A 26,342-nucleotide genomic window follows, 5' to 3' on the forward strand; every position below is an offset into this window, starting at 1 on the left:
TTCCCGTTAGTTACATTAGCCTTATGGCGTCGATGGAGAAGTATATACCGCAGGAAATTAAAGTAAAACTTTGGTCGATCAATCCACCAAGCTTCCGCACTTAGTGGTAATGCAGAAGTGCAGGCGACGCCGCAGCACAGGAAACTCGAGTCTACGCTGCCCGAGCGAGTTTCAAATCCCTGGTCAGAATGTAAAGCCGACTTAATCCTTCATCTGAATAAACAACAGCTCCGCTGCCACGCGTGTGTTGTCAAAACAGCTACTAGCTTCTAATAAACATATCTATTGCGGATTTAGTAGTCGGAGTATGGATTAATGCTCTGAATGTAATTCTTAATCAATTCGAGATAAAATCCTATTTTTAATTGGAAATTCTACGCATTGGAGATATGGAATTTGATTTGAAGCAATTCTAGCAGGTTATACAGCAACAATAAAGAAAAGTATTAATAAAAGAAATATTATTTGACTTAATAGGATGGTCACTGTTTTTTTTTCGTTTATTGTCCCATTCGGTGATAAACATATAGTAGGCTTGGGGAAGATGGAACACCCTTAGCACATAATATCCAAATATCCTGATCGTGTTTTAAAAAATTAACAACAGTCTATGGGAGTCGTGAGGATACGGTTTTATAATCCTTTGAACGTTCTTTGTTTACTACTAAATCGGACGGGCCCCCCCATCTTACTATACAATATTTACAAAACTATATTTACTCCAAAAAAGCGTTGTAAATTGATAAAAACACGACTGAAACGGTGTACCATTTCCCCCATCTTACTATACAATATTTACAAAACTATATTTACTCCAAAAAAGCGTTGTAAATTGATAAAAACACGATTATGAAAGATGGAATATTATGTGATATCTATCTTACCCACATCACCACTCATAAGCACTTTCGCTTTTATAATGTACAAATTATTATTTAAAATTGTAAAGAATGCGATGTAGTCGGCGCCGTTAAATAGAACAGGCTGGGGGAGATGGGACACACTTTCATTTTGGTCTGGTTCTATTTTAAACAAAGAAATTTCAAAGAATTATAAAACCGTATCCTCACGACTCTTTATAGGTTATTTAAAGTTGTCGACTTGTATATATAATGGGATGGGGAGAGATGGGAAATCTTTTTATTGTCGCAATTGGATGTAAACAAAGAAAATTCAAAGAATTATAAAACCATATCCTCACGACTGCCATAGACCGCTGTTAATTGTTTAAAAAACGATCAGGATATTTAAATAATATGTGCTGAAGGTGTCCTGTCTTTCCCCATCCTACTCTACATTAAAAATGAAAAATCTTCTCCAAATTACTACTCACAAAGTTAAATATGTGGTAAGCGGGCACGAGGTGCATGTAAAAGTCGTCCGTTTTAAAAACGACCGTAGCTGACCCTTAAAACAATCTACGTTTATTCAGTCATTTTTAATTCAGAGTTGCAACGTTGTTCCGGCAGTACCTATGTGTTTAACAAAATATTGCTCAAACAAAACCAAATTTCCAAAATCTTAGGAAAAAGGAGGTGTTTACTGTTACTGCATTCCGGTGGCGTTTTAAGATATAGAAGGCTCCCCCGCAAGGCTTGTACGTGGCCCCCTTCTTTATCACTACATCTGGTGACCCGTAAAACAATTCAACTCAAACTGTTACATATAGGTCTCACTATTGGCGCAAATTGACGTGTTTAAAGGGGGGTTCTAATTTGCGGCGTAGGCCCCCAAAAATTGTTGGCTTAAACCCCTCCCTTATACTGTAAAACCCCCCATTTTACAAACTTATTTAAATTGCCACGTACGTTGTCATGTTATTGGGTTACGACGGTGAAGCTTATTTTACGACGTAACAACAATTTATATGTGGTTAATTTTCTATCGGGTATTATAGTGGGCCCCTAATTCGTGTGAGCCCCCCCCCCCCCGCGGCTGCGGGGTTTGCGGGATCGATGATACGCCACTGCTGCATTCTATGCGCACACTTGCCGATTTCCAGCTCGCTGGTTATTGGCTAGTAAAGCACGGGCGCCATATAGCGACGTTAAAAAACTGAGCTTAAATAGTGACTTTTCCGATTTAAGCATATTTTGTAAATAAAATACTACAATAACTAAAGGGAGTTGTGGTACTGGATAAGCAAAAGATGGATTAATTGAAAACATTTAACTGGAGGTAATGTTTATTTTGTGGTTTAAGTATCTTATCCTTAAAATATACAGTAACAAACAGTTTTTAATGTAATTAGTTAGCCTACTTTGCACGAAAATTGTTGACTTATTTTAACTCTAATTACTAAAGAGGTTTTTTTAAAAATCAACTTGGACCGAATTGTTTATCTGCCAAATTATACTGCAAAAGTAACAAAAAATAGGTTTGGTATACAATACTATACAGTATACATGATCAGTAAAATTTGCAAATAATGCAAATCACGGTTATCAGTCTTGAGGTTTAGGTACAGAATTGCAAAACACAATGGTAGATTGAAATTCCAAATTATGCAAAACCAAATATCAATTTTTATCCTTGCACCATAGATACCTAAACATAGGTATCTATGCTTGCACATTCTCTCTACTGCATTAAGCAAGAGAGCAATATCTTGTTTTCTTGTCATTCCATGGTCTCCACATTTCCGCATTGTCATGTCCACCATTGTGACATCAGAAACATTGTTTTCAAAGAATTCTAAAGTTAGTTTCCAAGGTACATTCATGTCTTTTATACCTTGTATAATATGTAAGTCACAAGGAAGGTCTAATTTTGCTGATTTTTCCGGAAAAAGGTCATATTTGTCCATTCCTTCATATAAAGCATATGTGCCAGCAAGTGTTTGCAAAGGTTTAGAAAGCAGGGCCACTCTTGCTTTAGATTNCAGGGCTGTCATCATTAAATATATGACGCCACATTCGAGCAGTGCGTATGAAATGAAAAGCACCGGACACTCCTATCATACCGACCACTTTTTCAGGAAATCTTTTGGCAATGTGTAGCATTATGAAAGCACCCATGCTGGATCCAACTATAACCTAAATGCAATACAGTATTTATTTCTAGGCACCAAATCAGGGGTGTTTGGGGTGACAGGTTGCCAACTATTTAAAACGGGGCTGTTATTTTAAAACAGGGCTCTCGTTGGTAAAAACATGTCATGCTAGTATTAATCTTTTAATTTTTTTTATTTGGTCTTTAGGCGACACCAAAATACAATGTCTACCAAAAATTTATGGCATAAAGTATTTCATACCAAAACTTAATTACCTGTGGGCCAGAGGTTAACTTGGTGAACATTTCTATTCCATCTTCAACCCAGTCTTTTATATTGCCCACATAGTTTGCGGAACTTGATGCATATGTCCCACTGTAATCAAACCTGAGGAATGGTTGGCTAGAATCTCTGTTGGAATTGCAGAGGTATTACATATCACTAACTTATAATAGTATCAGTATGAGTACACATACAACGTAATTTCACATATGTTGATGTAAAAGTCTGCAGCTGGTATATACCAGAAACAATGTGTTTATTCTCTTTAGCCATGATAACTAAGATGGGAAAAGTATACAAAGGCGAAAAGATAGGTAGTAACGGTAACATGATTATGAATAAAACAGAAAAAAGGCAAAACGTTCGTAGTAATCACCGCTGTTCAGTTTAATTCTTTATGAAACTTGTGTAAAAATGTCCTGTGTTATTAGCATGACAAATATAAGCTTGTATTTTTCCGACTATTGTAATATTATCCAATACCTGCATAGTTGCTCCATTGCCAAAGCTTTAGGGCTGTTCATACTGGACATCAATCCAGATAAATACAAAACTCCAGGTTTTTTATTGCCTTTTAGATTTACATAAGCCAACGAAGGCTTACCAATACATTCTAAATATTTAACTGCATTCATATTAATGTGTATTCCTACAACAGAAAGAATTTTGTATTTGAAGTCAGGTGTTATAGTGCGATTTTTTTAGTTGCACATACGGTATAATACAACAGTTATTTGAGGGCATTTAAATGTGTTAAAGTATTATTACAATGTAAATATTTAAAAGTATTTATTCAATGTATATTCCTACAACAGAAAGAATTTCATATTGAGGTGTTATAGTACGTTTGTTTAGTTGCCCATACGGTATAATACAACAGTTATTCAGGGTTTTTTAAGGTTATTTAAGTATTATTACAATGTCCACACTCCACACACGAAGTGCTAAAAATTAAAAACTAAAAAAAAGACAGATTTAAAAAGGGTTAACCTTTTTGTAAAAAAGCGGCAATAATTTTGATTTTTGTAAAAGGTATATTCAATTAATAAAAGACAGTTTTAGTTTTTTGCATTATGTTTTTGATGATTTATAGTTAAAATTAATTATATAATAAAAGTATTTCAAGAACTGTTACTTTTAAAAAATATTATTGTTTGACGATACAGCATTAAATAAAAGTACACATATATGGTCTCCTTTTAAACTTATACGGGAACTCCAGTGGACCACTGACATTATTTAAAGAATAATACATTACAGTGAAGCAGTTTTTTGATATTGTTTATTACACATCATTTTAACCACATTCATCAAAATAGAAAGATCTTCTGGTCTTGACATTCGGTGTTCCCCACATTTTCGCAGAGTCAAATCAATTGTTGTCGTGTCATAAAAACGATCTCGCACCACAGAAAGTGTTTCATTCCAAGGGACAACATCATCTTTCATGCCTTGTAGGATGTGAAGATTGCAGGGCAGTTCAAGTTTTGAATCTTTATCTTGAAACAGGTTTAAATCATCCATGCCAGTAAAGTAGTCCATATTTATCATTTCCAAAAGCTCCGGTGTTTCTGTATTGTCATTTGAACTCAAGATCTTCCGCCATTTTTCTGCATGATCAAAGAAATAAAATGAAGGTGCAACACCCACCATGCCAACCACTCTTTCTGGAAATCTCTTTGCGATATGCATCATCATAAAAGCTCCCATGCTAGACCCAACTATAACCTGAATAAAAAAAATAATTTTAAATTGAAAACGCTGAGTAAACTGTCTTGAACCATTTCTTTATGTTTGCTTAATTTTCAAAATCAGCAGTCTCTTTAAAGTTAAAGTAAAGGTATATACCAAAAGAGAAAGTATGTACCAAAGACTACATCAAAACTGTTATGTAAAAATAAACAAAAACATATTATGCTTTTTTATGCTTCACGGACCAAGGGCTAAAAAACACTGTTACAGATCAAAATTTGATACCTACTAAGTTAGCTGCAACACCTGTGGGCCAGAAGTTAAGTTGTTGAAAACGTCGATGCTGTCTTCAACCCAGCTTTTTAAGTTTCGCACAGAACCTTCAGTGTTTGAATCAGATACCCCACTGTAATCAAACCGAACAAAAGAATGTCCAGATTCTCTAAGAAATGTAAACTTTGGATTTAACAACATTACTTTGGGATGTCTACTACATATGTACTTAATGGTACTTTTTTTAAATTTTTAATATAGTTTTGCATTTACTTTAAAGAAGTTTTTGTTATAACAGAACTGTAACTGCTATTTCAGATTGATTTAAATTTTTTTTTTAAATCACTGCTAGTACTTTCTTATTTGCAACTGATCAAAACTGATTTCACAACTTACCGACAAAACTCTTCAAGAGCCAGTGCTTTCTGTCCATTCATAGTTGACATAAAACCAGAGAGAAACAGAACTCCGGGTTGAATGTGTCCTTCTACGTTTGCATACGCTAGAAGGCTTTTACCATTTCTTGATAAATATTTAATCCCATTCATATTTCTATGTTTATTTTGTTATTGTACCTATATAGTGCAAGTTAAGTAATACATAAAATTTAATAGTTCTGAACTAGTGTTTATATAAAAAGCATGCATTTGTGGTTCTTAACCATATTGGGTCAGTATGATCACTAACCATTAGAAACTTTTTTGTTCATGTTCATTCATTAAAAAGAAACAAAAAAATACTTGTGAAAATGATGATACAAAGATGTTATAAAACACTGTAATACATTAAAATGTAGCACAAACATAAAAGTACAATGAATATATAAATTCTGTATAACGAAAGTAGTAAAAAGTATAACAAGCAGTATAATATTAAACAAATGCAAACAAATTTTAGTCTTTATTTATTCATGTACTCAAAGATATGCTGCAAAGAATATGATCTAGTTTCTAGTATATTGACGTAATGTTAAACTTCCATTTTACTGTTTGATGATTTCCCCTGCTTTATCAATGCTTCTTCATGCTTCATTTTAGGTTTTTCTGTCCTTGTGTGCCACACAAGTACTTCAGAACATTCATTTGCTTTCGCTTCCATGTCTTGCCTCTGCAGCTTTAACCCAGTGAGAAAATGTGACTCTAGGTAACCCCTTGGAACACTGTTGGAATATTGAGCTTCTGGGTGTTGGAATAAAAGCTTTAAATGAACCGCAAAACCAGCCATGTCAATTGGAAAAGGCCGCTCTGGTTTCCAAGCTGTGTACCACTCTAGGACTTTACCATTTTCACACTTTCCAGGGCCCTCAAATTTTAAGCCACCACTGAGACCTACAGGCCAAGCAGAAGCAACTTTAGTTGAGCGCATTTCTTCAAATATCTGAAGTGTGTATGTGTTATCGTCATCAAGAAAATACAAAACACCACCTGTGTTTGCAGGCAAGTTTTCTCTTATCCATCTTAAGCCTTCATTCCTCTGAGAAACTCCTCTTGGCAGCAGCCAGTTTGGGTCTGTAGATTTTAGTTTAAAGTTTGTATCTGTTTTTGCATTTAAATGAGTGTATTGAAGGCCTGAGAATTTTAAAAATCGAGTCACTAATGGTGTTTTTGTGTCAGAATCCTCCACTACTATCCATCTAAAGTTTGGAACATGAAGCAACGTCTGTGCGAGTCTGGTTAGATCAGCTTTTTGAGTCCATCTTGCATACGTTGGTGTTATGGCATAAATTGTTGGTAAATCACGTTTGACGTGTGCGTCTATATAGTCTATAGCGTTTGGGTAACGGTTCTTTAAGGATTGTTTAAGTTTTATTATTCTGCGCTCGCTTTGTGCAAGCGCGAAAGTCTTTTGTTCGTATTCTTCAATATAGGATATTTTATCTTCTGAATTGTTGAAATTTGTGAAGAGAATAAATATCCATACCATAAAGACAACAGCATTTATAATTAATAGTAACCGCATGGGTTTTACCGCAAAAACTCGATAATAACTCATAACCTACTGAAAATAAAATATCGAATTTACGAAGCTTACTATTGTTTTTTATACTTTTTATTAATCGGCAAGTGATTTCCGGATCAGGCTACATTCTATTCCTAAAACTATTCCTTGTAAAAGGCAGTAGCCTACACATATCGTCCTAACTTTTTAATTTTCAATGTAAATAAAACCACCTTGGGGGAATTATCGTTACGTCAGAACAGTGCTTCCAAATATATATTTTTCAATTCTCACATAAAATACCGTTGCAGTTTCGATGATACATCGTTTCGAGTATTTAATGTGCCAATAAATGAATAGTTTTCTTATATACGTGTTTTTGCACTTCAAACAGTACAAACTACGATTTTAAATGTGCTACAAAAGTACAAAGAAACTGAGTTATATGCTATACCTTTATGACCGTTTAGTAGCGTATTTAGGCTACATCTGGTGTTTTCCTAAAATAAAAAGAATATTTGCAATAGGAAACTAATATCGTTACGCGGTTATAGCGTTATATATACCAATAGTTAGGTTAGTTCGTATGTATTTTAAATGTCGTAAGAAATACGGCACAGAATAAGTTCAGTAAAGCTAAATGATGCGACAAAACATCACATAGGCCAATTGCTTTCGCTTTCATATCACACATGATGGGTTTGATAATTGCTAGTTGTCGGGCTTGGAGCAAATGAACGGGGTAGTGTAAGTTCACTGTACGTCGCATTATCGCGTATTGGTTTACAGATTTCCTCGCCGTTGATTTCCCCGTCTGTGTTTGTTCTTATACACGACGAACAGCCTGAAGATCTTCTACATAAATAGATGACGGTAATGAGTAAGATCACGAGTGTAGACACGAATAATGCGATGCTGAGATTGAAGATCATTTGTATCTCTTCTTTCATGTTCTGTTAAAAAAACACAATTAGGTTTTTTTAAAAAATGAAGAGTAAAGGCAATATTTTTTAAACACCTATGTCTGAATTCGAACGCAACACAAATCTATGTTAACTCTTATACTCTTGCTCTGTACAAACCGTCTATATAGGCTAGGCTATTAATTGATAGCAATTAATACGATAGGGGAAGGTGGGACACATTTAACATATATTATCCAAATATCCTATTGTGTTTTGAACAATCAACAACGGAAGTCGTGAGGCTACAGTTTTATAATTCTTTGAAAATAATGTTCTTTATGTATTACCAACTGGGACGAAAAAAAAAAGAATAAAAATGTGGCCTATACCCCCCTCCATATTAATTAATAAACGACATATACATTACCTTAACTTCTTTGTTGACCAGCAACTGTACGTCAGCTTCATCCATGCAATCCATGGCTAAATCTTCGCCGTAAGTAATCATTGATTGCTGCATGAATTCCAGCAAGCCATCGTAGCCCGCGTCGTAATCATTACTATTGTTGCCGTTAATGTTGCCGTCCGTTACCACTTCAGTGAGGATGTAGTCTGGTTCAGTGTAGCTCTCCGCAGTGCTGGGAATGTATTAATTTGCTATATAATAGTGCGTGGGAGTTGTGGAGTAAGATGCGATATCGTTTACACCTAAATCCCATATTTCCTGTTTCCTGATCGTGTTTTACAAGTAATCTACAAGAAAAAAATTAAAAGCATGAACTGTTTTACCCTATTCTTTATACCTTACATGGACATTTTGTACGTGTTAAATGTATTAATTCGCGTTAAGTTTCAATCGGAGGGGTGAAAACAAAGGAATTTTAGCTGCATACACTGAGTAAACAGGCAATCATTGTAATACGGTTTAACCCCTATTTAGCAATATAAGCATTTGTTTTTAAATTACCTGTATTCTGTATTGTTTTATGTTGTTTTGTTTTAAGGTTTGACTGGATACCACAACACAACATGCTGACAAAGTATAGACCTAACCGCAAATTACGAAAGCAAGCAATACTATGCGGTAAGATACCTGTTTGTTGCTAGTATATGAAATGCGGTAGTTGTTTCTTCGGCAAGGATAGTACCTTTTCTTGATAAAAACAAAATCCAAACCCAGGTCAAAAATTGCTTGTGCATTTTTAGCAATGGTAAAATGTACCTAAATGGTTTTAAGTAGCAATTCGATTACTGGACGAAAAATTGTCTACTTTTTGCGCCGGTTAGCATTAAAAAAACCGTTTGTCTCCAAACCAGTACGCACAAGCAATCTAACGCTAATACGCAACTTTAAAAATAGTTTAGACACTTTAGAGTTTAAACTATTACATTTGAGAGTACAGTTATAAATACTCCGCTAAATGATGCCTAAATACGAACTATCTCTGCTTCCTAAATTTTCTTTTCTTTTTTTTTCTTTTAGTCATAGTAAACGTAAATTGATATACCCACACAGCACATATAAAACTGTTGTATCCTTTTAACTTGATACTGGTGACCATAGGTCCACACAGATTTGCTTGACATTTGTGATTCCCTTTGACTTGAAATTTGACTATCGGTTCATGACGTCACGGACCGGAAGTGACCTACCGCGATTTATGTTGCGATCAATGGTTTAGGGATCCGGAGTGATATGAATGCGACGAACAGGTTAATCTAAACTTCACAAAGTTTGGTGCGAATTGCGCGGTAGTACATGTGACAATAAGTATGAATGTTTGTGAACTTCCAGCTACTGTGAAATCATAGTATCACTTCAGTATACTATCATACTATGGTGAAATAATTTAACGAATTTCATAAAAAAATGCTTTTTTTTATAGAGGAGAAAAATTAACAAAAATGAGAATAAGAAGTGTATCATTTTATGAAGAGTGCCATTTCGGTATTTCTGTATATAATTTTTATACACATTATCCCATGAATATATTTTTCTTATTTTAACTAAAACGATAAAAATCCTGGATTATAGACAAATTAGGTCGTTCAGCGCTTGCAAAGGGCAGACATATATAGTAGGGTGGGAAAAACGGGACACGGCGTAAGAGAAACGTTTCTTTTTAATCTTCCTTTACCGGTATCTGTTTAACGATATTAGTCGAAAAAATGTTACAGTAATTATTGACACCAGTATTCTCGCGGTCCAACAAAATGCAACCAACAAAATATATTTAAAAAAGTTAATAATTTGAAATAAATCTTTCTGTATTCAATACGGAACAGTAAAGAAGTGACGTCACTATAGATCACGTTTGATTTTCTTTGGATAGTTCGATTTTCTTTTTCACTCCGTTTAAACTGAGGGTAAGTTCGGCATGTTGGCGCTTTAGTTGTTCTAGTTGGAAGCCGAGTTCTTGTGCCTGGTCACTACCAACCTGTGTTTAACAACATTATTAATTTACCATCAACGTTTATGATTATTTAAGCATAAAACATATGATAAAACGTAACGTGTTTGCGTCACGGGTATATAGGTTATTGTAGGTGACTATACGGAACATACTGGTAACATAAATTTTCCATTTAAACTGTTGACATAGGTTAAATTATAAGAAGTAAACTAAATTGTGAGTTTTTTCTTTTGCTGCAAAAATCGCACATTTGAATAACTGGTTTGTGACGTCACAGTTATACACGATTATAAGCGCTACTTCGCGTCGTATCATCGCCTACGACCATACCACGTTGAGAACACCCCATCTCGTCCGATCTGGGAAGTTAAGCAACGTCGGGCCCGGTTAGTACTTGGATGGGTGACCGCCTGGGAATACCGGGTGTTGTAGGCGTTTTACTTTTTATCTGTATTTCGCTTTGGTTTGTGCTATTTAAATTTTAATACTTTATAACGTTATTTTATTAGAAATCCTGCCTCTGTGCTAAAATTAGGCCCATTTTTAAGTTTTGTCCATGCGTAGTAACGTAATGGTGAGGATGGTTTGTTGAAACTGTTCTCCCTTTATAATATAGTACTGTAGGTCGTGGGGTAAGATGGGATATCGTTTACCCCTAAAACCTATATTTCCTGATCGTGTTTTTAAGAAACAATGTAGAAGAAAAAAGACTGAAAACCTGTCCCATCCTACCTCGCCCTTCTACACCTTACACGGACTGAGAGTTGCAGGAGTTTTGTTTCTTAACTATATTTCGTTTAGTTAACGCTATTTAAATTATAACAGTTTATAACATTTGACATTAGACATCCTTTCGCTGCGCTAAAATTAGGCCAAACTTTAGGTTTTGTCTTTACGTGGCAGTTAATTTCAAACACAAGAGCTTAAGTATGTTGTTTATAATCTAGATATGTGCCGCCTATATGCCCCAAGATATAAACAGCATATATGTGTTTCGACATATGAGATACGAGCGATGAAGTGTATATGTATTAAAAACGTATATCTTTAATTCAGTTAGTACTGGTTTACTTATTTGAGCTTAACTGAGTCTACTTCAGCTCTGCTTTCATTGAAAAACGCGCAAAGCCTAATTGAACCGGTTTGTGACGTCACACCTATACGCGATTATTAGCGCTACTTCGTGTCGTATCATCGCCTACGACCATACCACGTTGAGAACACCCCATCTCGTCCGATCTGGGAAGTTACGTCGGGTTGTAGGCGTATTGTTTTTACCTAATTTCGCTTTGGTTTGTGCCATTTTAAATTAGGAAGTTAACAATTTCTTTTGGACACTCTGCAGCTCTGCTAAAACTAAAACAAATATTAGGTTTTGTCCATACGTAGTAACGCAGCGGGCAAAGTACCGAGTGGTAAAACACTTCGTTTTATACAATATAAGGCTGTAGGTCGTGGGGTAGGATGAGATAACGTTCACACCTTAAATTCATATTTCCTGATCGTATTTTTAACGAACAAAAGAGATTGAAACACGTCTCACCTTACCCCGCCATTTTATACAAATCTTTTATTTAGTTAATACTGGTTTACTTATTTAAGCCCAACTGAGGCTACTTCAGTTTTGCTTTCATTGAAAAACGCACATATGCCCAACTGTTAACTGGTTTGTGACGTCACAGACATACGCGATTAAAAGCGCTACTTCGCGTCGTATCATCGCCTACGACCATACCACGTTGAGAACACCCCATCTCGTCCGATCTGGGAAGTTAAGCAACGTCGGGCCCGGTTAGTACTTGGATGGGTGACCGCCTGGGAATACCGGGTGTTGTAGGCGTTTTGTTTTTATCTGTATTTCGCTTTAGTTTGTGCCATTTATTTGTTAATACTTTATAACGTTATTTTATTAGATACCCTGTCTCTGTGCTAAAATTACACCAAATTTAGGTTTTGTTTATACGCAGTAACGTATAGTGGTCAAAGTAACGGTTGTTGAAACGCTTAGCTTTTTATAATATAGTACTGTGGGTCGTGGGGTAAGATGGAATATCGTTCACCAATAAAACTTACATTTATTGACCATGTTTTAACAAATGTGGATAATTCGGTAAATGTTCTTTGTTAACTGCCAAACTACTAAATGCAATTGGGACGAGCGAAGAGATTGAAACACGTCTCATCTTACCCCACCATTCTATATATATATTTTATTCAGTTAATACTGGTTTACTTATTTGACCCCAACTGAGCCTACTTCAGTTTTGCTTTCATTGAAAAACGCGCAGAAGCTTAGTTGCGAACTGATTTGTGACGTCACAGCTATACGCGATTAAAAGCGCTACTTCGCGTCGTATCATCGCCTACGACCATACCACGTTGAGAACACCCCATCTCGTCCGATCTGGGAAGTTAAGCAACGTCGGGCCCGGTTAGTACTTGGATGGGTGACCGCCTGGGAATACCGGGTGTTGTAGGCGTTTTGTTTTTACCTAAATTTCGCTTTAGTTTGTGCTATTTAAATTTTAATACTTTATAACATTATTTTTATTAGATGCCCTGTCGCTTTGCTAAAATTAAACCAAATTTTAAGTTTTATGCATTCGTAGTAACGTATTGGTCAAAGTATAGAATGTTAGAACGTTTCGTTTTATAATTATATTTAATATGGCACAGCGGTTTCGCTGGTTCGTGGGGTATGATGGGATATCGTTTACACCTAAACCAATATTTTGTGATTGTTTTTTTTAACAAACAATGTATAACTTTTCAAATGTTCTTTGTTAACTACCAAACGGGATGAGAAAAGAGATTGAAACACGTCTCATCTCCCCCCAATTATATATATATATATATATATATATATATGCTTAATTCAGTCAATACTGGTTTATTTATTTAAGCTCAACTGAGTCTACTTCAGTTTTGCTTTCTTTAAAAATCGCGCAAAGCCTCATTACGAACTACTTTGTGACGTCACAGTTATACGCCATTAAAAGCGCTACTTCGCGTCGCATCATCGCCTACGACCATACCACGTTGAGAACACCCCATCTCGTCCGATCTGGGTACGAAGTTACGCAACGTCGGGCCCGGTTAGTACTTGGATGGGTGACCGCCTGGGAATACCGGGTGTTGTAGGCGTTTTACTTTTTATCTGTATTTCGCTTTGGTTTGTACTATTTAAATTTTAATACTTTATAACGTTATTTTATTAGAAACCCTGTCTCTGTGCTAAAATTAAGCCCATTTTTAAGTTTTGTCCATGCGTAGTAACGTAATAGTGAGGATGGTTTGTTGAAACTGTTCTCTCTTTATAATATAGTACTGTGGGTCGTGGGGTAAGATGGGATATCGTTTACCCCTAAAACCTATATTTCCTGATCGTGTTTTTAAGAAACAATGTAGAAGAAAAAAGACTGAAAACCTGTCCCATCCTACCTCGCCCTTCTACACCTTACACGGACTGAGAGTTGCAGGAGTTTTGTTTCTTAACTATATTTCGTTTAGTTAACGCCAGAGTCCGTGGTTAACGCTATTTAAATTATAACAGTTTATAACATTTGACATTAGACATCCTTTCGCTGTGCTAAAATTAGGCCAAACTTTAGGTTTTGTCTTTACGTGGCAGTTAATTTCAAACACAAGAGCTTAAGTATGTTGTTTATAATCTAGATATGTGCCGCCTATATGCCCCAAGATATAAACAGCATATATGTGTTTCGACATATGAGATACGAGCGATGAAGTGTATATGTATTAAAAACGTATATCTTTAATTCAGTTAGTACTGGTTTACATATTTGAGCTTAACTGAGTCTACTTCAGCTCTGCCTTCATTGAAAAACGCGCAAAGCCTAATTGAACCGGTTTGTGACGTCACAGTTATACGCGATTATAAGCGCTACTTCGCGTCGTATCATCGCCTACGACCATACCACGTTGAGAACACCCCATCTCGTCCGATCTGGGAAGTTAAGCAACGTCGGGCCCGGTTAGTACTTGGATGGGTGACCGCCTGGGAATACCGGTTGTTGTAGGCGTTTTGTTTTTACCTAAATTTCGCTTTGGTTTGTGCGATTTAAATTTTAATACTTTATAACATTATTTTTATTAGATACCCTGTCGCTTTGCTAAAATTAAACCAAATTTTAGGTTTTATGCATTCGTAGTAACGTATTGGTCAAAGTATAGAATGTTAGAACGTTTCGATTTATAACACAGCGGTTTCGCTGGTTCGTGGGGTAAGATGGGATATCGTTTACACGTAAACCCATATTTTGTGATTGTTTTTTTTAACAAATCATGTATAACTTTTCAAATGTTCTTGTTAACTACCAAACGGGATGAGAAAAGAGATTGAAACACGTCTCATCTTCCCCCAATTATATATATATATATATATATGCTTAATTCAGTCAATACCGGTTTATTTATTTAAGCCCAACTGAGTCTACTTCAGTTTTGCTTTCTTTAAAAATCGCGCAAAGCCTCATTACGAACTAATTTGTGACGTCACAGTTATACGCGATTAAAAGCGCTACTTCGCGTCGTAATATCGCCTACGACCATATCACGTTGAGAACACCCCATCTCGTCCGATCTGGGAAGTTAAGCAACGTCGGGCCCCGTTAGTACTTGGATGGGTGACCGCCTGGGAATACCGGTTGTTGTAGGCGTTTTACTTTTTATCTGTATTTCGCTTTGGTTTGTGCTATTTAAATTTTAATACTTTATAACGTTACTGTATTAGAAACCCTGCCTCTGTGCTAAAATTAGGCCCATTTTTAAGTTTTGTCCATGCGTAGTAACGTAATGGTGAGGATGGTTTGTTGAAACTGTTCTCTCTTTATAATATAGTACTGTGAGTCGTGGGGTAAGATGGGATATCTTTTACCCCTAAAACCTATATTTCCTGATCGTGTTTTTAAGAAATAATGTAGAAGAAAAAAGACTGAAAACCTGTCCCATCCTACCTCGCCCTTCTACACCTTACATGGACTGAGAGTTGCAGTAGTTTTGTTTCTTAACTATATTTCGTTTAGTTAACGCCAGAGTCCGTATATAAACATGAGTTATTTCATCACCATAGAAATCCTACAGGGCAACCAAATGGGGCTAATTTCGCCGATTGTTTACCCTAGCAACGGGAATTTTTTAACAGATTTTTCTGCTTAGTCGCAGTTTATTTATAGAACTCAAAAACTTCAAGTCACTTTTGGGCTTTAATAAATCTACACATCTACTTGAAAATTTGATTTTCTTTAATCTGCATCCTGTATTTGTATTAAAAACATAAAATATATTAAACTTAGCTATATACGTTCATATTTATATTATGTCTATGATCAATTTAGCCCTATTTGCTATGTGCTATGTGATTTCTATGGGCGACATGAAATAACTCATGTTTATATACGGACTCTGGTTAACGCTATTTAAATTTTAACAGTTTATAACATTTGACATTAGACATCCTCTCGCTGTGCTAAAATTAGGCCAAACTTTAGGTTTTGTCTTTACGTGGCAGTTAATTTCAAACACAAGAGCTTAAGTATGTTGTTTATAATCTAGATATGTGCCGCCTATATGCCCCAAGATATAAACAGCATATATGTGTTTCGACCTATGAGATACGAGCGATGCAGTGTATATGTATTAAAGACGTATATCTTTAATTCAGTTAGTACTGGTTTACATATTTGAGCTTAACTGAGTCTACTTCAGCTCTGCCTTCATTGAAAAACGCGCAAAGCCTAATTGAACCGGTTTGTGACGTCACAGTTATACGCGATGAAAAGCGCTACTTCGCGTCCTTTCATCGCCTACGACCATACCACGTTGAGAACACCCCATCTCGTCCGATCTGGGAAGTTAAGCAACGTCGGGCCCGGTTAGTACTTGGATGGGTGACCGCCTGGGAATACCGGGTGTTGTAGGCGTTTTACTTTTTATCTGTATTTCGTTTTAATTTGGGCTATTTAAATTTTAGCGGTTTATAACATATTTATTAGACCAATTGTTTCTGTGCTAGAATTAAGTTGTTAAGTTTTGTCCATTCGTAGTAACGTATTGGTCAAAGGATAGATTGTTAAAACATTTTTTTTATAAAATAGTACTATGGGTCGTGGGGTAAGGTGGGATACCGTTTACACCAAAAACCAATATTTTGTGATTGTTTTTTTTTAAACAAATAATATATAACTCTGCAATTGTTTTTTGTTAACCACCAATGGGACGAGAAAAGATATTGAAACATAACTCATCTTACCCCACCCTTTTATAAATATCTTTAATTCAGTCAATACTGGTTTACTTATTTGAGCCCAACTGAGCCTACTTCAGTTTTGCTTCATTGAAAAGCGTGCATATGCCTAGTTGCGAACTGGTTTGTGACGTCATAGCTATACGCCATTATAAGCGCTACTTCGCGTCCTATCATCGCCTACGACCATACCACGTTGAGAACACCCCATCTCGTCCGATCTGGGAAGTTAAGCAACGTCGGGCCCGGTTAGTACTTGGATGGGTGACCGCCTGGGAATACCGGGTGTTGTAGGCGTTTTGCGTTTTTATCTTTTCGCTATTTAAACTTTAGAGGTTTATAACATATTTATTAGACTACCTGTCGCTTTTTAAAATTATACCAAAGTTTAGGTTTTGTTTAACGTAGTCGCGTCACGGTTAAAGCATAGCCTTGAATATACAAGTATAGGCCATGGCCAAAGCAAGGAATGTTAAAAAACCTAAAACGTTTCGCTTTATATAATGTGGCACTGTTGGTCGTGGGATTAGATGGGATATCGTTTAGATCTAAAACCCAGATTTTCTGGTCATGTTTTTAACAATTAATGTACGAGAAAAAAATATAAAAAACATGTCTCATCTTACCCTTACTTTGCACCTTACGCGGACGTTTGGTACGTCTTTTAAGGATTAATTTTAAAATCTTCGTAAAATAAACACAAAACGCCTACAACACCGGGTATTCCCAGGCGGTCACCCATCCAAGTACTAACCGGGCCCGACGTTGCTTAACTTCCCAGATCGGACGAGATGGGGTGTTCTCAACGTGGTATGGTCGTAGGCGATAATACGTTGCGAAATAGCGCTTTTTATCGCGTATAGCTGTGACGTCACAAACCATCTACGCAAATACGAGACTTTTACAGAAAACCATTCCTTATCTGTCTTGATTTAGTTAGGTGTTCTATTAAATCAATGTTGGAGTGAGATATTCTTGATAGGTTTACAACAACCGTTGGTCTATTTGTGTACTCGTGTTCGGTGTTCAAATATCTTATGTACAGACGGTTATGCCTATATAAATGGGCGTATATGCTACACATAAGCTGAATTGTAACCAATCCAACCAAGCTATTGTGTCCGAAGTAAACGAAAAATGTTTGTTGTATTGGTTCTGTGACGTCACAGCCATACGCGATTAAAAGCGCTACTTCGCGTCCTTTCATCGCCTACGACCATACCACGTTGAGAACACCCCATCTCGTCCGATCTGGGAAGTTAAGCAACGTCGGGCCCGGTTAGTACTTGGATGGGTGACCGCCTGGGAATACCGGGTGTTGTAGGCGTTCTGCATATTTTCCCCATGAACGGAGCAATGCTCTGATGCCACCAGACTACAACTAATTTAAAATCACCCTTCTTTAGATAAAAACGACATTCCTACGTGCGCTGTTGGCTACTCATGTATTTTACACAAATAGCTAATCTTACTTCAAAATCTCTGAGAAGATCAGTGTTTCCCAGCAAACCCGACTTTTGTTGTAACTTCCCATTGTCGTGACGTAGTCCGTCACGTGCTTGCTTCGTTCGTGACAGAATATCTCGTTTCTGCAACAAAATGGTCAGGTGTGTAAAATGCACACGCATAGTGTGTTATGCATTTCTAACTATTGAAATGTTTTTTGGATTTATTTGTATTGGTTTATATACCATAAGCAGAGTTGCAGTTTCTCCTGCAACTGTTAAACATACTTGAAGGTGTACTAACCTTTAAAAAAAAAGTATCTTCAGCCTATAAAGTATCAAAATCCATATTTTTTAACTTACTTTAATAAAATACTCATTTTGGGTTTATAGGATTTTCATAGGTCAAGGCCCACTAAGCACCCTGTAGAAATTGAGCACCTATAGGGGTAATGGGCAAATTCTGGCCTAAATCCTAGACCCATGGCCGACATGCCACGCTGCTGGACCTCACAAAGAATAGAATATATTGGTATAAAATTACTTGGGCAACGTCTTGTTCTACTTCTGCAAGTTGCGATTTTCTGACTTGGTTCTCAGCTTGCACGAATTGTAACTTCTCCTTTAAATGAGTCAGAACTTGCACAGTGCTTGTAATCTTTTTGCGAAGTTTTAGCAATTCCTATAAAAACACAATAGCAGGGCTGTGTAACAGATATTTGCAAACAAAAAATAGAGCGGGCGTTAAAATGTATATGACTATAGAAATATGAAAAGTTAACTTTAATTTACGCAGTTGCAGCATTTAGTTTTGCAATTCAAAATGTATATAAATAGCCACAAAGACAATGATATATATAGTATTGTAGGGTTAACTGGGACACCTTTAGCATATACATTTTAAATATCCTGCTCGTATTTTAAATAATTAACAACGGTCTATGGAAGTTCTGAGGAAACAGTTTTAAAATTCTTTGAATTTTCTTTGTTTACCACCTAATGGGAGAAGAGAATAGTATGAAAAGGTGTCCCATCTTCCCCACCCTACTACATGTTTTAAACAATTATAATAATCAATGATCCAGCTACCTCATTTCTTTCTTCAATCTTTTCATTGTAAGTCTGATTTTCAATTTTTAACTGTTCAAAATCGATCAGATGTAAACCTTCAGCAAGTTCTTCCTGTTTATAAACAAATTAAATAGATTATCCTCCTGTGGCTAGAAATTGACAGTCGTTATAACACGAGTGTTCGGTTTTATACACCTCGTGTAAGCTTACGAGTTATGTTAATTTGTGGGTGATTATCTTTGGGGAATTTTCTTCATTATTTTTATATCGACCAATACCTTGGACAACCCATTAGTAACCACTGGGTTGGAGCGTGTTAAAGTTTTATTAGGATTTCTTCCAGTATTTATTTTAATTAAAAAAGTTACCGTTTAGGTTTTACTTAAAAGATTGCAAAAATATGGTACAAAATAAACCTTTTGTTTAAGTTGCATTTCTTGTTTTCTAAGTCTGTTTTTCAACTTAATATTTTCAAGGCGAACTTGAGAGACTTCGACTTCCTTCTTTCTCTCATTGGCTTCATACATTTCAATATCCTGGTTTTAAAATAACTTTTAAAATAACTTGGTTAACCAATTTTAGCATTAATTTAAAAACAAAAATTCGTCAACTCATTTTAGCACTAATTTTATTTCTTAACAGCTTAAATATATCACCAATTAGAACACACCCTGCAAATATATGTAAAATTTAAGTTCAAAATTACATTTTCATAGCCACAAAAAATTACCTAAAACTGATTATTTGCCCGGTTTAGTGGAAGCAATTGGCTTTATTTAAAGTTGATATATCCATTTTACCTTATATCAAATATAACTTGAATTAAAAAAAACAGCCTGTCCAAATATTTTAACAGGCTAACTCTTAAAGATGTACTTCAGACACATGTAAGTTAGATCTAACCCACAAACAACATAAATGAAGCAATCAAACCAATACCTTCTGTTGTATTGGTCTTCCTGATCTGCTATTAATTGCAATTGAAGCAACAGATCTTTTGAATTCAATGGCTTTGTTCCATTCTTCTTCTACTTTTCCATGTTTTTCTGCTTTTCTGGCTTTTAATTCTTCCAACTGTTCATTGTAAGCCTCTTGTTCAGCAGTTTGTTGCTGTCTTAGCTCTTCAAGGTTGCTCATGTATTTCATGTATCTGCAGTTCACCATAACGTTAAATTACAATTTGATACATATTTCATTGGGTGGGGGAAGGCGGGCCACTATATTGGTGTATAGAAGTCGTGAGAATATGGTTTTATAATTCTTGAAATGTTCTTTATTTACTACCAAATGTGACGAGAAAAGAAATAGTTGCATCACCTCTGTTCTTGATCGGTGACATTTTTATCTACTTCTTGTCGCGTTTCCTCAGTTTTCTTTTTTCGAAAATACTCTGCAAGTTTATGTTGGAGTTGGTGGTTCTGTTGGTTTAGCATTTCTCTTTCATTCAGAGCAGCCTGTTTAATGTAGTTAAGTTACAAGGGTGCTTTGTTATGATTCGTTCAACCATATTTGTATTCATTATTTTGTGTCATTAAATATGGGTACATGACTAGTAAGTTAGTCACTGATTTTTGACCGGCGACTATAGTTTAAAAATTCAGGCTAAGAAATAAATAGGGACTGTTAATATTTTCTGTACTTGGTACTTTTGTAGCAGTTCTTCCCTGTTATATTGTGGCATCAGAATTTGTTCATCTTCTTCAAGAAGAAGCTCCATTTCCCCTCCTTCACTGCCTGTAGTTGAACATATTTAAAAGTTAATATCACAGTTATACAGGCTTGGAGCAAATGCACCATAAATAAAAAGCTTATGGTGAAAAGTTCAAAATGAAAAATTTTAAATTCCTTTGACTAAATTTTATGGATTTTGGAAAATAACTAGGTAGAACATGAAAAATGGTAGCATATAATGACTTTACAGTATATTATATTATGATTTTATTTTAGAAATAAATAAAAAATACAAAGTTACAACTAATAAGTAATAAACATTTGCCCATAGACTAATGAAATCATATGTTTGATTACAGTTTGACTTGTTATACAACAAAAAACTGTTGTTTTATCACTATATCCTGTCTTTTCATTTAAAATAGTTTTAAATCTTCGCTACCGTAATCAAAGAGACAGATGAAAGTTTTTAATATTACTATAACAACTAACTAGGCACTAGTATGGGCTTACCATATTTTTCAGGAGTTCCTGGCTGTGGCATTTCTTCACCGTTTAAACCATCAGGTTCAACTATAAGGGGTGGGGTAGCCCCACGAGAAAGTACCTCACCCACTACAGGGGGCTCTTCTGGGGCTTCCCCATCTGTGAAACCTTCACTGGTTTGCAATGGAGGTTGTTCAGCCTCCGTTGGGACTTCTGGTCCATCTGTAAATTAAATGGAATAATTAGATACAGGATGGTGTACCATGGAAAAAAGAACAGGTACATATAAATTATAGTTAATTTGAAAAAATAAAAGTAAATTACAATTTACAAAACATACTGTCTAGTCAATTGTAATAAATTCCACAAATCTGACCCTAATCCGGTGCTGATGAAGTTGGTTATAAAGTCATATAGTTGACCGATTCTTGTGTAAAAGAATACAGTAAGGATCTGGTGCTACGAAAACGCAACAGACAAAAATCAAGTCATACCAGTTGTATAACAAAAAATATATATGCATTTTGCCTCAATAGCATCAGCAGCCTTTTTTACAAATAGAAACAAGTTTAGGCATATACCTGCAGCAGTTACTTCCTCTGATGCATCTTTAACTTCATCTGCTACAACAGCTGATTTGTCTTCACCATTTCTGAAAAACATAATTACATTATATTTGATTTAGTGACTGGCGCTGCCATTTAGGTAATAAATATATGGTGGGTGGAAGAAGACAGAACACCTTTAGCACATAATATCCAAATGCCCTGATCGTGTTTTAAACAATTAACAGCGGTCTATGGAAATCATAAGAATATAGTTTTATAATTCTTTGAATGTTCTTTGTTTCTACCAAATGTGAAGGAAAAATTGAATAAAAAGAAGTCCTATCTTCCCTCACCCTACTATATCTCTTATATTATACACTTTGCTGAAATTGATTTTTGTATATTACCTGTTTCGTAGCACCAGGTCCTACCTCATTAACATTAGTCATTATAGGAGTGATTTATTTATCATAAGGTTGTCAAATGGCCATGTCTTCATTTATTTAAGCCCACTTAAAGTTATCCAAGAAAGACATAAAAAGTAAAAGTATTGTTCATTAGACATGTGACAGATGCCCACTCTAGATTTTTAAAAAAATGGTGTGTAAAATTTTTTTAAAAAAATCTTGTTAAAAAGTCAAACTAAAGTATAAATAACAGTGAAAACAATATTTTTATACTCAGGTGTCTTTGGCTGTTCCGTCTCCTTAACCTCCACTCCTTCTTTAACTTCAGTATCTCCTGCAGGTGCAGTTTCAGATGTTTTGTTTTCATCTGTTGATGCTAGTTTAATTACTTTAAAACAGGTGGCTAAGTTATATACAGTTTGAGATAGCAAAATATTGCTTTTGAGTATATATGCTTTGAGCCATTTAAAGTGACGTGCACTATACAGTTGCTGCAACACATTTATAAACAGAAGAATCAATTTGATTTTTAGTTTATTATCATGCACACACATAGACATTGTAAAGATAGGTTAGTTGACAGTTTAAGGCTAATAAAGCGACAAGTTCTAACTTTTACCTGCCACAGTTTCTTCTTCCTTTTGTTCAGTAGTTGTTTTAGGGGCAGCTTCTGTATCCTCTACATTCTCTGAGATAAAGAACAAACGCACGTCATACTAAAATATGCCTGGTGGCTCTCGGTAAAAAAAGAATATCAAAAACGCCTGGTGTGGGTTAAGGTGGGCGATTATAGAGGCTACGGGTGGATCCTTGGATGTATAACTGGCCCCCTTTGTATGAAAGTTTAAAATGGATTCCACCGGCCCCAACGCAGGCGTCTGTTAGTTATTTTTTCCACTGATGGGCTTGGTAATACTGCTGCGGGTGACCAGTGAAAATTTTGGTTTCAAAATGTTCCTTACGTCTCCCTGATACCCGCTGTATAATTTTTTTAAAAGAAAACTCGGGCGTTCGTGTCGAAAATTAACTTTGAAAATGCGGTCGGGAGTTGTATAAGTATACTAAGCTTTCAACAAACCTTGGGCAGGAGGTGCAGCTTCTTCCTCTTGCGTTACTTCAGCAGGGGCCTTAATAAATGTACATGTTTAAAAACTGCAAAGTTAAATCTTTAAAACGATCGTACCTGTTCTTCTTCGCTCATTCCGACGTACCAAGCTTGAATAACAAACTCACGTTTTCACGATCGCTTAAACTCGAATATTTGTAAAAATAAAGTCGATTTTTTAGCTACAGAGAATCAATAAATAAGAAAAACTCAAACCGCGCTTTTCGCATCCACCGTTGCCATGATTACCATTGTTTTCGATTTCTACCGACAGGTGGCGAATACTTTAATTGGAGATTTTCGTTTTAAAAGTGTAAGATATCTTTTATTTTTAAGCATTTGAAGAGTATCGTTATATATATATTAAAACATTTTTTTTAAATTTTAATCAAACTTACAGTTTTAAAATAATATTGTAAGCAAAAACGCGAAAGGGGGAAGGGAAATAAACAATATGGCAATGAAACTATACTGGGTAAATATTTCCGGTAACGTTAGTATTATTATTAAAAGAAATATTACAAGGATATACAGCGATTCTGTTTTTTGGGCTCACATTTGTGCTTTGTAGAATGGGGCCCCAAAATACTACAATGTGTGTTTAGCGCCTCTACCGATATATGCGTGAGAAAGGCAAAAGTTGACATCGATTCTACCTTTTTGGAAATTTAACCATGTCGAAGCGAGGTTGGTGTCTAAATCTGATTAAATCGTAGTAATTCGTGGCTGTTTGCTATTGAAACTTTACACAGTTGTAGTTTATACTTTAAGGAAACATAAAATCAAAGTATAATGGTCAGAATTGAGTTTTAATGCAGTCAAATTGATCGGTTTTTCGTTGTATTTAGGACGTGGAGGAGCAGCCGGAGGAAAATTCCGGATCAGTCTTTCGCTGCCTGTTGGCGCAGTCGTCAACTGTGCTGATAATACAGGTGATAAATTTAATATTGTATTTTAGTATTTTATTTCCTGCCAAAATATTTTCTGAATTTCGCAACAATTCAACGCATTTGGTTTTTAAAATAATGCACGTCCACAATGTTTTAGAAGCTACTAATAGTGTATAAGAAGTTCTATTTATAGCCTGCTCTTGTTCGTGCTACCTTATTATGAGTAAGTTTGATAAAATTCGGCTGATTGCCAGTCTGCAGAGACATTATCAGCTGGGTGCCCGAGCAATTTTGTTCACAAGTTTTTGGTGGCACGCTACACTTTGACCCACCCATTTAAATTACATGGAGCTATACAGAGAAGACGGAAAATTTTTTCCGCTAGAAGGCGATGACAAATTCGTTTCTCTATTTTATGGGGAGCAGTTAGTTTCACGGTTTATACACATAAGATATAAACCCCTAACCCCCAACCCCCAACCCCTAACCCCAAACTCGTCAAACAAAAAAAACTTGAAAAAAAAATATAAAAAAGTATTCCACTGTGCGGGACTCGAACCCGGTAAAAATGATGATGAAAATTTTAAAACTGACCAACTTTCTTACTAATGGAAAGAGTATAATCTTGAACTTTTTACAGTATTCACAACTAATATAGTTTTTCAACTAAGGTGCAAAGAACCTTTACATTATCGCTGTCAAGGGTATTCGAGGTAGATTGAATCGGTTACCTGCAGCTGGTGTCGGTGATATTGTACTTGCCACAGTTAAAAAGGGTAAACCTGAACTTCGGAAAAAAGGTGTGTAATATACTGTGTGTTTATGCGCAGTTTTGCTATTTATTAAAATATTTCGACTTAACACCACATGTGTCTGCGTTAAAGCATACATGAGTGTCTTTTTTGTACCGTTTTTTCCCCGAATAAATATGGGGTGTATTTTCCCCAATTACACCTTTCACAAAAAAGCACTACCTGCTTATATATATGTATAATAAGGTGTTCAGTTTTATATATTTTTCTGTTTTCCCACCAATGTCATTATTGCAAAAAAAACTTTTTAAGTTGTAAGTCTTTTTTTCTACCTGGAATCGGGCATAATTGTGATGCCGTTTTTACAAGCTGAATAGAGCTTGTTAATTATTTTGTTTTGAATAATAAATATTATTCTTAAATCCTAAATGCTATATTGCTAGTTAATTCACTCCACCATCCACAGTGCATCCTGCTGTAATAATCCGACAATCGAAATCATATCGTCGGAAACATGGACAGATGATTTACTTTGAAGATAATGCCGGAGTAATAGTAAATCAAAAAGGAGAAATGAAAGGTATGTACTAACGCTATACTAGGGTACAACTAACAGTTAAACTCATGCATATGCCAAATATATATACCTTTTGCATTTTACGTTACACGTTTTTTGAATATATTTTGTTGTTAGGTCACAATTAACAGTTTATATATTTGGCTAGGTTACAGATTACAATTAACAGTTAAACTAATACATATGTATTATATTTAGGGATGCACATTACAGAATTTCGAATCCGTGAGATTCGAATCCTTTTGTATTCGAATCTAATTACGGGATTCGGTATTCTGTTTAATGACGTCATCGAACGTCTTCTCATACACTATACTAACAAATTTTTAAATTTAATAATTTTAAAAAAATATATTTTTGTGTTTGTGGGACTTTCGAGAGTAAACGTTTCGCAACGTCTTTTCATAGCATGCTATACGTTTCATGATGCAAAAACTACCCAATAGTACAGTTTTTGATCATTTACAGCTCATGATCCAACAAGGCTGCTATGAAAGGGTCTATAAACTGACTTATGTGGGTAAAATTATTTTTTCCTATAAATATAAAAGATTCGAATTCTAGATTCGGATTCTAGATTCGAAATAAGTATTCTAGGATATCCTAGAATACCTAATTATTCTGTAATG

General features: G+C 35.4%; 5 protein-coding genes, 1 long non-coding RNA gene, 9 other non-coding genes and 1 pseudogene across 20 annotated transcripts; 11 read left to right on the plus strand and 5 right to left on the minus strand.

The window, feature by feature from the left end:
- The first annotated feature begins 1,781 nt into the window (after positions 1 to 1,781).
- Positions 1,782 to 4,749, plus strand: LOC113475110. Its single transcript, XR_003396856.1, has 3 exons — positions 1,782 to 2,178; positions 3,200 to 3,420; positions 4,594 to 4,749. It is a non-coding gene; the product is annotated as an uncharacterized LOC113475110 (long non-coding RNA).
- LOC101243338 (mycophenolic acid acyl-glucuronide esterase, mitochondrial-like) lies at positions 2,563 to 3,938 on the minus strand. The gene is made up of 3 exons (XM_004227132.4): positions 3,758 to 3,938; positions 3,268 to 3,403; positions 2,563 to 3,035 (listed from the first exon to the last, which is right to left on the minus strand). Exons 1-3 carry the CDS (start codon positions 3,907 to 3,909, stop codon positions 2,874 to 2,876), a joined length of 450 nt encoding a protein of 149 aa, XP_004227180.1. The 5' UTR covers positions 3,910 to 3,938; the 3' UTR covers positions 2,563 to 2,873.
- On the minus strand, positions 3,925 to 5,819 carry LOC100179122 (mycophenolic acid acyl-glucuronide esterase, mitochondrial-like). The gene is made up of 3 exons (XM_002126675.5): positions 5,636 to 5,819; positions 5,273 to 5,408; positions 3,925 to 5,002 (listed from the first exon to the last, which is right to left on the minus strand). The coding sequence occupies exons 1-3, from the start codon at positions 5,785 to 5,787 to the stop codon at positions 4,529 to 4,531; spliced, it is 762 nt and encodes a 253-aa protein (XP_002126711.1). The 5' UTR covers positions 5,788 to 5,819; the 3' UTR covers positions 3,925 to 4,528.
- Positions 5,815 to 9,425, minus strand: uglcat1 (beta-1,3-glucuronosyltransferase). 4 transcript variants are annotated; one of them, XM_026838707.1, is made up of 3 exons: positions 9,176 to 9,425; positions 8,510 to 8,720; positions 5,815 to 8,130 (listed from the first exon to the last, which is right to left on the minus strand). In XM_026838707.1, the coding sequence occupies exon 3, from the start codon at positions 7,229 to 7,231 to the stop codon at positions 6,209 to 6,211; it is 1,023 nt and encodes a 340-aa protein (XP_026694508.1). In that variant the 5' UTR covers positions 7,232 to 8,130; positions 8,510 to 8,720; positions 9,176 to 9,425; the 3' UTR covers positions 5,815 to 6,208. The 4 variants fall into 4 exon arrangements, with proteins under 4 accessions (XP_026694508.1, XP_026694509.1, NP_001071648.1 ...); XM_026838708.1 differs by lacking the exon at positions 9,176 to 9,425 and adding an exon at positions 9,050 to 9,157; XM_004227130.4 differs by having other exon boundaries at positions 7,370 to 8,130; positions 9,176 to 9,405.
- Positions 9,426 to 10,187: 762 nt separating this feature from the next.
- On the minus strand, positions 10,188 to 23,835 carry LOC100181455 (coiled-coil domain-containing protein 96). Of its 3 annotated transcripts, none has more exons than XM_026838716.1 (14): positions 23,573 to 23,835; positions 23,468 to 23,516; positions 23,009 to 23,077; positions 22,663 to 22,765; positions 22,016 to 22,086; positions 21,462 to 21,656; positions 20,917 to 21,011; positions 20,595 to 20,731; positions 20,217 to 20,427; positions 19,694 to 19,813; positions 19,296 to 19,388; positions 18,751 to 18,888; positions 18,234 to 18,350; positions 10,188 to 10,520 (listed from the first exon to the last, which is right to left on the minus strand). In XM_026838716.1, exons 1-14 carry the CDS (start codon positions 23,588 to 23,590, stop codon positions 10,392 to 10,394), a joined length of 1,545 nt encoding a protein of 514 aa, XP_026694517.1. In that variant the 5' UTR covers positions 23,591 to 23,835; the 3' UTR covers positions 10,188 to 10,391. The 3 variants fall into 3 exon arrangements, with proteins under 3 accessions (XP_026694517.1, XP_026694518.1, XP_002126679.1); XM_026838717.1 differs by having other exon boundaries at positions 22,663 to 22,723; positions 23,573 to 23,834; XM_002126643.4 differs by having other exon boundaries at positions 22,663 to 22,756; positions 23,573 to 23,832.
- LOC113475120 lies at positions 10,813 to 10,931 on the plus strand. The gene has a single exon (XR_003396866.1). It is a non-coding gene; the product is annotated as a 5S ribosomal RNA (ribosomal RNA).
- Positions 12,218 to 12,336, plus strand: LOC113475121. Its single transcript, XR_003396867.1, has one exon. It is a non-coding gene; the product is annotated as a 5S ribosomal RNA (ribosomal RNA).
- Positions 12,858 to 12,976, plus strand: LOC113475122. The gene has a single exon (XR_003396868.1). It is a non-coding gene; the product is annotated as a 5S ribosomal RNA (ribosomal RNA).
- Positions 13,518 to 13,640, plus strand: LOC113475119 (annotated as a pseudogene).
- LOC113475117 lies at positions 14,421 to 14,539 on the plus strand. Its single transcript, XR_003396864.1, has one exon. It is a non-coding gene; the product is annotated as a 5S ribosomal RNA (ribosomal RNA).
- On the plus strand, positions 15,057 to 15,175 carry LOC113475118. The gene has a single exon (XR_003396865.1). It is a non-coding gene; the product is annotated as a 5S ribosomal RNA (ribosomal RNA).
- Positions 16,320 to 16,438, plus strand: LOC113475123. The gene has a single exon (XR_003396869.1). It is a non-coding gene; the product is annotated as a 5S ribosomal RNA (ribosomal RNA).
- On the plus strand, positions 16,940 to 17,058 carry LOC113475115. The gene has a single exon (XR_003396862.1). It is a non-coding gene; the product is annotated as a 5S ribosomal RNA (ribosomal RNA).
- LOC113475114 lies at positions 17,467 to 17,585 on the minus strand. The gene has a single exon (XR_003396861.1). It is a non-coding gene; the product is annotated as a 5S ribosomal RNA (ribosomal RNA).
- LOC113475116 lies at positions 17,970 to 18,088 on the plus strand. The gene has a single exon (XR_003396863.1). It is a non-coding gene; the product is annotated as a 5S ribosomal RNA (ribosomal RNA).
- A 240-nt stretch (positions 23,836 to 24,075) lies between the features above and the next one.
- LOC100176034 (60S ribosomal protein L23) lies at positions 24,076 to 25,716 on the plus strand (the record flags this gene model as incomplete). Its single annotated transcript, XM_002121168.5, is given in 4 exon segments — positions 24,076 to 24,181; positions 24,343 to 24,426; positions 25,056 to 25,184; positions 25,603 to 25,716. Coding segments are annotated over 4 exon segments (340 nt in total), but the record flags the coding sequence as incomplete, so codon positions are not given.
- Between the last annotated feature and the right edge of the window lie 626 nt (positions 25,717 to 26,342).

Source organism: Ciona intestinalis, unplaced genomic scaffold (genome assembly GCF_000224145.3).
Source record: "Ciona intestinalis unplaced genomic scaffold, KH HT000105.2, whole genome shotgun sequence".
Lineage (NCBI taxonomy): Eukaryota > Metazoa > Chordata > Ascidiacea > Phlebobranchia > Cionidae > Ciona > Ciona intestinalis.